General features: G+C 37.3%; 1 protein-coding gene across 2 annotated transcripts in view; it reads left to right on the top strand.

Moving 5' to 3' along the window:
- The window catches only part of LOC149285312 (cell adhesion molecule 2-like), an 82,031-nt gene that overhangs the window by 21,305 nt on the left and 46,604 nt on the right, over nucleotides 1-14,122 (top strand). For both annotated transcript variants that reach the window (XM_089495508.1, XM_089495507.1), the window contains exon 4: nucleotides 7,520-7,610. In XM_089495508.1, coding sequence (XP_089351634.1) covers nucleotides 7,520-7,610 — 91 coding nt within the window. The remainder of the gene's footprint in view (nucleotides 1-7,519; nucleotides 7,611-14,122) is intronic.

Genomic DNA, 14,122 nt, shown 5'->3' with positions numbered 1-14,122 from the left:
ACTTACTTTAAGGCTGCCCTCGATGTATTTTTTATTTTTCCAGAATTTTTCAACGTACAAGGAAAGGGAACCTTAAAACAAATACTCTAACATTTGCTAAGTTGGTGTACTTTACCTGCATTTGCGTTGTGCGGCTGAAAACGTGTCTATCACGGCATAGAACGATCTCCAGTCCTGTCTGTTTTCTGCCACATTTGACTTTTTCAGTGGTTTATGACACTGATTGCAAGGTTTAGTATGCATAATTGCATATGGGTAGCAGTTCAGGGCAGTGTGGATTTCCCAAGCAAAAGTAAACACAGATTAAACCCGTGTAACCTTTTCAATGTGACAAACGCTTATTAGTATAAATGGTTACTTCTGCTGACACATGACACTTTATTCCAAAAATATAGACTGCTACCGGTAGCGTTCTAGTGTTCAGTTCCTCCGCCGAGATATGTCTTAATACATTTTTTTACCATGGCAAGCACATTTAGAATATCTTGGATAATGGCAAGGCAGCAAACACGCTGACATTCAACATAAACATGTACAGAGGCACGCTAGACTTGTATATTACTTAACGATGCACAGCGGATGTACTCTGTCAATACACATAGCGACGCCGCTTAGATATTGCCCCTGAGCCTTAGCGTTCTTACACCAATCTCAGGTTCTGGTGGAGAGGTTAGTTTCTTGGGTCATATTGTACACTGATTTAATGGTGTTTTGAATGTTTTGAATTTTTTATGTTTTTTTAAAGTAATTTTTTTTGTAATATATATTTTTAGAACCAGAAAAAGTCCTCAAATCAAATCAAGCAGCTCTCCAGTATATTTAGCCCATGGAAACAGGATCAACAGCAGATGCCCCTGGTGGGCCCTCTATAACTGGCCAAAGCAGCCTTGGAAAGTTGCATCGAAGCTGTGTATATACATTTTTTTTCCAGTTGCCCAAAAATATCACTTTTATGGTAAAATTAAATGAATGTTAAAGTTCATAAATACTGATATATAGTGCACACGGTGCATTATTTCCTTTAAATATATTTATGAACTGGCCATTTGGCAAACAGAGCAAATGCCTGGTGGGCCAGTGAGGGGCCACTCACCTCCGCTGTCACTTATGCCACTGATCCGGTACTTTAATGCGCAGACAGGCTAGATAGAAGAGCATAGAGCATGGCCATACGTATCCAGCTGGCGGCGCTGGCCTTAGTATTCCAGGGCCCTTTTTTATTCCTCATTCCAGCCCTTTTGTACTTTAAGTGTAAGAGTGTTCCCCGTGAATAAATGTCATTTAATATGCAGTTGTTGTTCTCAGCATTTCTCATTAATGTTAATGTAAATTGTTTTTCCACCCGCATTCACTGTTGTTATATGTGGCTGAACAAATATATTTTTATTTATTTTCTCTGAAGTTACAAAATTGTCGCCCGATTACTGAATGATATACACTCCTTCTCAAGTGAGAAACAGTATTTATTCATCTTCTCTTGCGTAGTGAGATGTATCAGGAAAAATAATAATTTGAAACCCATACTTGGCAAATTATATTTTATTTGCAGAATATATTCTTGGCCGCATTTTTTTTACTACGTAAAATTAAATGCCAGCAATGAATTTTTAGTTTAGATTGCCTGAACACATTATTTTTATTGAATTTATGTAAAAAAAAATAAAAAAATTCCACAGACAGATCTCTCTTATTTACAAAGATACTGCACACCATAAAGGACATATGGCTGCCGTGGCGACAGTCTGAACATCTGGATTATGCAGCATTTTGAACAACTGCTTGATAAGAAAACAGAACAACATATTTTCACGATCAGCCATTTTAAATCAGAAGCACGGTCTAGCAGATGCAAAATGAGCAGTTCCAAAAAAAATTTCCCTCTGGAAATATATATCTCTTGAAAAAGTGAAACTATCCCTGTTGTAAAATCCCCTTTAACCCTCTCTTGGCGCCTTAGAGTAAGTATTTGTGACCGTTCGCAAGCAAATGTAACAATGTAAATGTAGAAGTCTATGTACTAATAAAACTAAAAAACATGGGATTTTTTTTCACCAATGAGGAGCTGGAAACTGAAAATACTTGCTGACATCATAATGCATGTGATGATATGCATAAAATGTCATGTGCACCAAAACAAGCATCATGTCAAGTGATTTGAACACCAAATACTCCTGTAAATGCGGCTCATACTATATAATGCTTCAAAAATACTTATCTGAGTTGATAGTTGACATTAAAATCTAATATTGATGCATACTTTCCAACTATCTAATTTTGTGTACATTTTCTTATATGACAGTCAAAGGTTTTTTTAAGCAACCCAAGGTATTAGAAATTACAATATGTTTCATGGGCAATTTTCACTTTGACTTTTTTTAGTTGAGTTGAAGACGTATGGGGTCTTGGGGCAGGGGTTCGTAGCAGTCTAGGCACAGTTCTGTGAATCCAGTGTTTTTTTCACTATCTTCCTCTGATCAACCCTGTTTTTTGTATCTGCCAGGGCACTTGGGTTTTATTGAAGGGGTGGAAAAAACTAATAGAAAAAAAATAAGAAATCAGGTTAGTCTCAGTAACAGCCTTTGAGATAGCAACAAATCCACTTAAAATGCTGTATCGATCTCTTTAAATATTGAAATAAAGGTTACATTATATCTTTCACTTTGGGCACACAATTACTTCATCTACCAGGGATACGGAACATTGGGAAACAAAGTTTAGTATGATGATAAATGTTATCTTTATACACGCAATTAAAAATAAGTTAATCTTTTGAGGTTTGCAATGTCAATACATGGTCATTAAGCTACATTAAAAAAAAGACAGAGGCATGGAGATAAAAGGCCACCATGTTCATTAAATATTGTAACAATTTATTTGAAGGTTAACAAACTGTAATAAAATCTATAAAGCAATTTATGAAATATATTAGCTTGAACTTGCCAACTGATGAGATGGCTGGGGTCCTTTAGAATATTGACATAGATAAAGCACCGACGTAACATCCCCTGCATGGTGGATATTCTTCTTGACACTCACCAGAGACCCAGTCCATGGTAAGTCTTGCATCTGGCAAATTGTTAGCCATATCTCAGACAGCTAAGTTTGGCAAAGATCCCTGATCTCAAGGACCCCAACGCTGAATATGAAATAAAGAAAAATGGGGGCAAAGTATATTGTGGCACGTTATCTAAACCCAAGAGACCAATCACTACCTTGACTTCATGACTCTGTATCTCCCATGTAGTCAAGAAGACCTTTTAATACTATTTACTGGTTTGTTATAAGCTCACCAGCTCATGAATAACTTACGAATACATTGATGAAGAGTTACTACTTAGTAGGCTATTCTCTAAGACCTCCTGTCCACTAACTAATACCCAGGTCTGTATATTTAATGACAGCCCCATGCATCCCTTACATTAATGCTTTTCCTTATACACTGTAGATGCAATGCTTAACAACAGAAAAAAAACATTTTAATTTACATTTTTTTATTTAAATTTATTTTAGAAATTCTATTCTAATTAGAACTTTTACAGCAAACATATGTTTTTACTTTAAGCAACAGATTATAATAGTAATGACAATGTTAAGTTCCGGCAAGCTTGATTAGGTTATGAGGGGGGCTCTACTTCACAGCTTACCACCTGGATCCACTTACCCTTGTTAGTGCATGCAAAAATATAAGCTCAGCAGGAAGCATTTCAGCGGTTTTTAGAAGCAGAAGAAGCTTAATTTATGATCAGATTAAGTAATACGCTTTGGAATATTGTCCATCAGAAAAAAACAAGCAGACTTGGTAGTTTCCAAATGCAAACTAGAGTAATCAGTTAAATGTCATTACAAAAACAAAATATTTGAAATAGTAACTTCAATTAAATTACGGTATATTGTGCTCTTTAGGAGAACAATTATTGTTTGCTTTGTGTGGAATTGCCAATTGGAGATATGGGTTAAAATGAATTGCAGGGATAGGTAGCTTCAGGGTAGGACAAGGGGAGCTGGGGGAGGCAGTTTGCAGAGACATAGTAATTTCATGCATTAGTGTAAAAATGCAGCATTTACACCCTAACTAGATCCTATCTGTGGTTGCAGTCCCTTATAGACAATGTATGTAAGAAAGAACTCTATACTGTCCTTGGTGTGTTTTACTGCCAAATGTGTTTTGGGACAATATACTCAGAGACCCCTTGGCACTTGGACTAAATGTTGCCATCCCTCTCCTGGGTAACTTCCAGTTATCCAGTTGTTGTCTTGCACAAACATTTTCATCCAGGCGGAGACCTTAAACCTTCCCAACAGAACCTTCTTTAAGGTTCTAAAAGACAGATATAAAGTGAAGCTCAACTCAGCATAACGGTTTTATTCAATCATCCAGATCATTCACATTGTTATACTAGGATTGTGTGCTTCTAGGCATGCCAATAATCAATCTTAAACCAGTTAATGGTTGCAATGGCCACTGCACCTATTCTTTTACCATTTTGTTCCTGAATTGCAATTTATACAGAACTCATTACAGAGGGGTATGTATAAAAAGTAGTGTTATGACTATAGCAACAAATTCAATGTCTCTTCTGGACCTTTCCATTGGTTTCTATTGTCATAAGCATACCTGGGAACTTTGAAATAAGTTGACCTTGAGACTCTAAATGGCCCATCATGAAGATTCTAATGGAGATCTTGACTTCTCATTATTTAAAGATACACTTAAATAAGTCACCTGCATTCAAGCAGGAATATCCCAGGGTGATCCCAGCAGTGTAAAATAGGAAGGAGTTTGAGACCCTAAGATTGCGATACTCTGGATCAAACACTGAGAGTTCCTAGGTATGGTTCTAATACCACCATGTCAGAGGGGTAATACACTGGGGTATTACAAGTTTATCCCTGGTTTGTAAGAATGGTTAATAGCAAAAGTAATCATGAGATATCAATTAGAAAATCATTTTTTTGCGCTATGCTAGGATATGTTATTGTCTGTATTAAATTATAATTGACAAATGAATTGCTTTAAAGAGCATCTTTAATTATACCTTCTTTATTCTCTTATTGCAATATGTACCTTAACCCTAAATAGCACAGTGTAAAAATAGACCACATTTTACATCTATTGTGCATTTTAGTCATCATCATCATCATCATCATCATATCTGTCTCCCCACGTTTCAGACTGGAAATGTATATTATCTGTCAGTTTAGAATGACAACTGAAAGTCGAGATTATAAGATGCCTTAATAGTATGTCTAAAAGTTCTCTCTCCTATTTATAAAGTTTTAAAGTGATTCTGACACTTACCTATAAATGTTTAGGGGAAGCGAACAAGTTTTTTTCTGATGTAGGCATACTTTCCTTCCAAGGAACTCAAGAACCACATGTACTCCTCAATGTCTAATTAGGGAAATGTACCAGTCGTTGATGTATCATGCGCTGTTCTAGACAATTAAATCCACAGGTGGTTGAACACTGAGAACGCTGTCATTGAAAGGCCATGTCTGTTAAAGCTGGGTGAATTATTACTCTTTCATTTAAACATATTTCTTTATCTTTTGCATGATTTGACAGAAACTGCTGGCAAAATAGTTCACTATATTGTCATGTAACTTCGGTAATTAAGGCAAATTGTTTTTAAGCACAGTTGTAAATTTCGAGCTAATTTGCAGTTTTTGTGTGATGGAAAAGGAAAAAAAAAGCTAGATATCTTTTTGTCATTTACGTATTGTGTTTTTGTCATGAGTTTAAAAAGTTGCAGTAAAAAGTATCTGGAAGTCATCATCCATGTGCACAGAAGCTTACATGGCGAGTTCAGTCATTTTGAAAGAATAATAGTAAAGAGCTTTCTGCACATTGTGCTGCGGTTTGCAGGATACATCTCAATTAAATAAATTCCCATTAAAATATCTTTTCAAAAATAGTTGCTCCCCACTTTGAGGTTGAGAACCATTATAAATAAGATCCTGGTACTGCCAATATTTAAAGAGTCTCATTTCAGATTGCTTTCGATCATATTGTGGAAAAGGAACTACATGATTGTGAACAATTCTATGTTTCTGAAAATAGCAAATAGATCACAGAAATGTTAAAATATCATACAATAGTTGACGCTAAATATAATGGAAAGTTTTATAGTGTTATCTCATGTGTGGCAAATGCCCTTTAAGTTGATTTTGCCTTTGAGTGGATTAAACCATCTAAAACATGTATATGTATATATATATATATATATATATATATATATATATATATATATATATACATATAAGAAACTGTGCACACAGTGTTATACAGTTCAATGCCTAGGTGCAGTCTCCAGCAAAGAACCATAAAGTAGAATAAATAGCGCACACCAGGACTTTCAAATAAAAGAATTACATTTTAATTATAGGTATGAGGTTTATATAAAGCAACTCAAGGTTTTTTATCAAGTGTTAACTATTAACGTTAACTGATAACGTTAAGACAAAATAAAAAAATACTTATGACTATTTTTTTATATTGTCTTAACATTTCTTTAGGGCGTACACTTTCACATTTAATATACCTAATAATATATTTCATTTCATTTTAAAATGGGATAGGTATAGATTTGTCCTGAATCTAAGACAAGACCAAGGAGTGATTGAGATTTGAGTCTTTACATCAGGGGGAAAAAACAAGCAGACTAGATGGACCAAATGGTTCTCATATGCCATTAAATTCTATGTTTCTTTGTAAATTCAAGTAGCTAATGAGTAACTGTAAAAGCAAACTAAACTTGATTAATATAACAGTTGCTCTTATCCTGTTTTCTATCATCAAAGCTGCTTTGCAGATATAAAAGATAGCTATAAACACAGCTATAAATCTCCATTGTCCCAGGTACTCTTTAGTAAATTGTAAGCTGCATTTCTTGTTGCTGTTTAATATTTACTGCAACTATTTCCTTTTTACTTCCATTGAATATTTGATTTTTGTATTTCATTATGTTAAATATTTAGTCTTTAAAGCGTAAATTACCAAAATACTTTTACTTCCCCAAGTGCATTATTCATCTCTGTTACCAGTGGAGGCCATACCCTTCTCAGAGAGCATTTTCAGTAAATTGCTTTCAAAGACACCATGGTCCTCCCAAAGGCACTAGTCTCCAGAAAGTGCCGTGAATGCCACGTTTGTCTTAACGGTAGTACAAGGTGTGATATTGAGTAGAGAATATATGGGCCTCGGGCATTGGAATATATACTCTCAGTTCTGGTGATGACTTGTTGACATTTTTGAAATCTGTTAACATTAATTGAAAAAACAGTCTTGTTAGGAATGGAGAGAGAACAAAATCTGAAATTGTATTCACAGACAGCTGTAAAGATTACATTTGAGTTTAACTATTGGTAGAAAAATACTGAACCATCTTAAACATTGTATGAAATATTTAGTTAACATTTAGTGACGTGTAAACAAAGTAGAAGGAACCAGTGTCAAGCTACATTTAATTGTTTAATTATTTTTAATTGTTCCCTTCTGTGTTGTGTGATTTGTTTGCAGATTATCCAACTGTTAAGATCCTGCCCTCCACACCTCTTCCACAGGAAGGTCAACCGCTTGTACTGACCTGCGAGTCAAGAGGAAAACCTCTGTAAGTCAATTAAACAAGCAAACACTATTTATATTCCCTGTGTTATATGCCTATTCTTCTGTACATGTCTTGATTTTATTCTTTTTTTTTATGTGTTGAAGTAATCTGACGAGATAGGAAGCTCTTGGAGCATATCCTTGTTATGTGGCTAGGGAAGATTGGTCTTTCACAGTGACATCAAACATTTTTTTCCTGAAGTTTCTTGGAACAATTCATCTGTAAAGTTGTCAGGAACTTTCTAACACCGAGAGACAAAAACCTACTTCAGAGTTTGTTTATCTCACACTGTAGCTAAGGCTTCCACAGCCACTTACTCCTATTAGTCATCATTTTTCAGGCAAAAAATTAAATAAGAAATCATTAACATTCCTACGCTTTCTAATTTTGTTTATACAACTTTACTGATCATTTCGATCTGAAATGAGTAGTCTTTGTAATGGTATGGTAGAATTTATATCAGAATGATTATATCATATTCTCTCTGAGAAACTAAGTTTAATTGCCATTCCTAGTAGATGTTTTAGAGGTAATTCACCAAAATGTTGACATTTCACTTATTTTGAAATATTAACACAACTTTTTTATTTTTTAATTATACTCAGCCCCCCAAGGGCATACCTGCTGATTAAGTGCAGATTTAAAGGTTGGTCTCAAATGATATATGTTTTAATGCAGATTTAAAATAATTACATTTTGATGGAGAGCTTTGAATACAAATATGTAGCGACATGGGATATATCATCTCATGAGACTGAGGAAAAACCTTGAAAAAGCTGCTACGTGAAGTATTATAGCTAAGCTGTGTGAAATGATTCTGAAACGCTCAAAATAATTTCATATATTCTATTAGTGTTTCATATACAACTGTGATTTCCATGTGATATGGAACTTACATTTTTCAAATTAATGATTGGTTATAGTGGTTACATTGTGGTTATGTTACTGAATTCTATCTAATGCCATTTTAGAATTCACAACACTCAACCTTTAACAGGTTTTGGGAGTATAGGTGGGCAACAACTATTCCACTTTGAAGCTTTTGTTGAAAGAACTGTTTCTCTCCAGAGTTTCCACCTCCAGTAATGTCACAGGACATGTGGCTTATGTCGCTAGTTTGAGGCGGTAAGTAGAGTTGTCACATGCACAGCGACACTGGTGTGGAGATATTCAAAGTTCATTCTTCCTAGTGTTTGCACTCAAGGAGGAACCCATAGGTATTTTTCCATGTCACCTGCACGCTAACCTGTACTGTTATGCCAGATAAAGGTAGGGGCTTATTCTTTTTTAGGCAGACAGTTGCAGAGGCGGCAGCCCCTGCTGTATAATGGAGATCTGATCACCCAAATGGGCTAGTTGGGCAAAACAGATATTTCTCTTAAAACCAGTTCATTTATATAATGGAGGCTGGGTGCTGTCTATGTAAAATGAATAGATTAAGTGTAAAAACTCTAGATTATGCTTCTTCTGTTCCTGTGGTCAAACATGAGGACTCACAGATTGTCCATATAATGACATATATACAGTTTAACACTGTCCATCAAACCATAAGAGGATAGTTGTAAATGATGTAGGGTAACCCTAGTTGACAAAATAAACCCAGACAAAATGAAATATGTTTTAATTAATATTTAGTACAAAGTGGAGAAAAAAGAAAGAAAGATGAACCCTTATTATATATGAAAAACTCCTGATCCTCTAATTTGAGATGCTAAAATGTGGAAACATTTGAATGGGAAACATAAATTCATAGAAAATCTTTACAAGCTGTGCGGTGTTCACTCATTTTTGTTTCCTTACTCTGTGATGTAATAGTATGACTTGACCTGGCTTTGATATTATTAAGGAAACACCAACAGAATTCCCACCTCACCATGGTCGTTTATTTATGAGCCAATCTAAAACCACTGGTCGTAATCCCAAGGAAGTAATCACTAGCAAAGAACACTTTTCAAGCTAGGGTTACACGAAGGTATCACAACAGGAGACCAAATTTGAGATATCAAGCAGAAACGATAGTTGACAGAAGAATACCAGAGTTTAGGTCACAAGGGGAGGTCAAATCAGTTCAAAGGAATTCTAAGACACATTCATAGATCAAGACACTGGAATTAATACAAGAGACAAATCTATTATAAGTAGTTGAATGGCAATCCACCTCTCCAATAAAAAAAAAATAGATTAAAACATCTAATTGAAACATTTTATCTAAGTTAGAGTCTAAGGCTAAACCAATATATCTGCAATATGTGTGAGGATTGCTATTCAATTACTTACAACAGATTTAGCCCCAGATTCTAATCCCTGATACATCTGGGCAGCTCCAATATATCAGCAGGGCCGGACTGGCCCACCGGATACCGGGAAATTTCCCGGTGGGCCGGCAGATTTGTAGGCCGGGCGGCTGCCCGAAATCTAATCTAAACGGCCGGCGCTACTTCAATTCTTTTTTTATTAAAGTATTAAAGCAGCGCCGGCCGGCGGCATCAGCACTCAGCGGCCGTGTGCGATGGCCGCCTACTGATGGGAGCAGCGTGAGGGGTGAAAGCCCCGCCCCCTCGCACGGACCTTTCACCCCTCATGTTGCTCCCGTCACTATGCGGCCATCAGATTAATGGAAATTTAATCGAAATGGCCGATGCGTGCTGACACCGCCGGCCGGAGCTACTTTAATACTTTTTTTATTTTACTTTATATGGCAAGCCGATCCGGCATATTCAATTTAAAAAAAAAAGAATTAAAGTAGCTCCGGCCGGCGGTGTCAGCACGCATCGGCCGTTTCGATTAAATTTCCATTAATCTGATGGCTGCATAGTGATGGGAGGAGCGTGAGGGCTGAAAGCTCCGCGGCGGCCTGCAGCTACCAGAGGACGGATGCCAGGATGAAAAAGCCCCAAAGTGGAAGAAGTAGAAGGTAAATAAACAAATTTTTTTTTTTAACAAACTGTATAATATTTTTTATATAAAAGCCTTATGCCCCCCATATGCCACTCTGCCTCCCTGATATGCCTTATGCCCCTTATATGCCACTCTCCTTCCAGAAATGCCTTATACCCCTATATGCCACTCTGTTCCATGATATGCCTTTTAACCCCATAAATGCCAGAGTGGCATATAGGGGTATAAGGCATTTCTGGAGTCAGAGTGGCATATAGGGGCTTCAAGGCATTTCTGGAGGCAAAGTGGCATATAGGAGGTTAAAATGCATATCATGGGGCAGAGTGGCATATAGGAGGGTATAAGGCTTTTCTGGAGTGCCCCATGGTATGCCTTTTAACCCCCTATATGCCACTCTGCCTCTATAAATGCCTTTTAACCCCCTATATGCCACTCTGCCTCTATAAATGCCTTTTAACCCCCTATATGGCAGAGTGGCATATAGGGGGTATAAGGCATTTCTGGAGGCAGAGGGGCATATAGGGAGTTAAAAGGGGGCAGAGTGGCAAGCCTGGGGCAGATGTCTGGCACTCCACCAGAATTGATCTGTGTTTGTTTTCTGGATGTACCCTGCAAAACGAAAAGACATCAGATTCTACTAACTTAATCAGGTTCTATTAACTTAAGTAATTGAAAGCTCCTTGACATGGGGCTCTGTGCAAAAGAAAATAAAAAGGGGGTAGAAGGGGCTGTTGGCAGGTTGGCAAATAAAAGGAAATAAAAACAAAAACAAAAAATGTCTCAATCTAAAAATGTTTGCAGTAGTAAATGTTTTGATTCCATTATGTGTAATATATTTCATTTATGAGGGCCTTTTAACAGTTTTGCTTTCTGGTATTTTAATACAAATAATATGATAAAAAGAATGTTTTATAGTTATTTGTACGGCAAATAGTGTGACTCGGGTATGTATAAGGGATGCGTGTGGGTATAAGAGCTCAATCGCGAGATAAACTGTATGGGGCTGCTCTCCAAATGTTTCCAGGGCTGCTTTTCAGTCCCAGTCCGGCGCTGTATATCAGGAACATTGTACAGCCAAATGCAGGTTAGAAAGTGTGCTGCATGTATTGTTGTGAGATGCCGTTTTGGATTATTTTCTGGAAAATCACTATTTTGCATCCAGTGAGATCTCCACAGAACAAGAAGTGTACATATACGTAACCTCCTAGGCTTGGATAGTACAGAGACAAGTCTATCCCTAAAAAAGAGGTTTACTCACCATTTAACCCCTTAAGAACCAGGCTGTTTTTTACTCTTTGTACCCTTTGGGACCGAGGCACTTTTGCGGTGCTCGTATTTAGATGTAATTTTCTCCTCACTCATTTAGTGTACCCACACAAGTTATATATTGTTTTTTTTTAAGGACAAGAAGGGCTTTCTTCAGATACCATTTTTTGATCATATTATCTAATTTCCTTAAAAAAAGCACAAAATAGAGGAACTGGATGGTTCCTCTGATGCATAATTATTTTTAAATGTTATCACTTTTTTTTTGCCATATTTTTTAAATATTTTACTAATCTCATTATAATTAGATAGCTGGGCTCCAATGACTTGCATGGTTGAATGCAGTACCTTTATTTAACCTGCAGCCAGAGTTCTCAAGAGGATCTGGAGAGACCCTCTAGCAAACTTTTCCAACTTTGTTATTTTTTTTAAAGGACTCGCAGTGTCGGTTGTGACAGCACTCCGGAGCGGTCACGGCGCGTCCTGGGGTGAGTGTTCGGTGTTGCTGAATGCCTCGTTATCCAGGCATTTCAGCAACACCATTGGAGTTTAGGAGTCGATTGTTGATCGCCTTCTAAACTCTTTTAAAACGCGCATACAGTGTATGGCGTATGTTGACGCCCCAGGGAAGGGGCCAGACATGGCCCCCGATGCCGATGTCGGTGTTGCTGAATGCCTCACCATCGATGCATTACAGCAACACCCTTTAAGATTGTTTAATAAAATGACGTCATCACCTGACCGTTTTCGCGTGATGTGCGTGACGTGCCTGACCCGTCAATGGATGTTAAGGGGTTAATAAGGCGCTGTAACAACTTCCTCTTCCAAGTAATATCACATATGCAATAACTTTTCATTTTTCTATTTGGAAGCAATACAATGGTGCCAAACTATAGCTTTGTTTTCCCATGAAACATGGCTATGCATCAAATCCATTTTTTTCTGTTAAACTTTCACAGTCTAACTGATGTACATATACATATTTTTGCTTCCCTGTCATGCCGCAATTTATCATAGTCAATTAGCTGCAGTATTGCAGAATGGGTTTAGAAATAAAAAATTTTCTTGGAACATTGTATGGTTACTTTTGTAAACAACATATATCACAAGTATCATTGTGAATACCACCATGATATATTATTTGAGCGGGGAAACACGCTTTTCTTTTGCAAGATTTGCTATTGATTCTCCTTGTATCCTGTGATATGTTTTGAAACATTGCAGCATGTTAGAATGTCAGATAGAAAGGTCACATTTGTATGCTTTCACTTTGAAATCCCTTTCAATGATTCTTGCAAATGTGTGGTTTTACTTGTAATACAATGTAATGTCTAATCCATTGTCATCTAAACCCAAGAAAAACAAACACAAAGAAACATGCTCTTTTGAGTTAAACATTTGAGTGCTAGGAGTAGAGACACATTTTACCTAGTTAATATATTATATACATCGATCAACCATAACATTATGACCACCTGCCTATTGTTGTGTAGGTCCCCCTTTTGCCGCCAAAACAGCCCTGACCCATCGAGGCATGGACTCCACTAGACCTCTGAAGGTGGGCTGTGGTATCCGGCACCAAGAAGTAAGCAGCAGGTTCTTTAAGTCCTGTAAGTTGCGAGCTGGGGCCTCCATGAATGCATCCTGGCGCCATGTATTCTCCAGGCAAGCAACACACATGATGCAAAAGGAAACGTGGTTCATCAGACCAAGCCACCCTCCATGGCTTGGTCTGATGAACCACGTTTCCTTATGCTCACATGCCCGTTGTGGGGGCTTTTGACAGTATGAAGGGGTCAGCATGGAAACCCTGACTGGTCTGCCGCCACGCAGCCCCATATACAACAAACTCCGATGCACTTTGTGTTTTGAGACTTTCTACCAGAACCAACATTAACTTTTTCAGCAACTTGAGCTACAGTAGCTCGCTTGTTGGATTTGACCACACATGCCAGCCTTCGCACCCTCACGTGCATCAATGAGCCTTGGCCACCCTTGACCCTGTTGCCGGTTCCCCGCTTTTACTTCTTTGGACCACTTTTGGTAAGTAGTGACCACTGCAGACCGGGATCACCCCACAAGTGCTGCAGTTTTGGAGATGCTCTGACCCAGTTGTCAAGCCATTACAATATGGCCCTTGTCAAACTCGCTCAGATCCTTATTCTTGCCTCTTTTTTCTGCTTCTAACACATCAACACAGGATGAAATGTTCTCTTGGTGCCTAATATATCAAACCCACTGACAGGCACCATGAAAACAAGATTATCAGTGTTATTCACTTCATCAGTTAGTGGTCATAATATTATGGCTGATCGGTATATATATATATATATATATATATATATATATAT

Source organism: Sceloporus occidentalis, unplaced genomic scaffold (genome assembly GCF_023333645.1).
Source record: "Sceloporus occidentalis isolate IW3139 unplaced genomic scaffold, rSceOcc1.0.p SCAF_81, whole genome shotgun sequence".
Taxonomy (NCBI): Eukaryota; Metazoa; Chordata; class Lepidosauria; order Squamata; family Phrynosomatidae; genus Sceloporus; species Sceloporus occidentalis.
The sequence above is the reverse complement of the archived record's forward strand: the minus strand, read 5'-3'. Positions and strand labels throughout refer to the sequence as shown.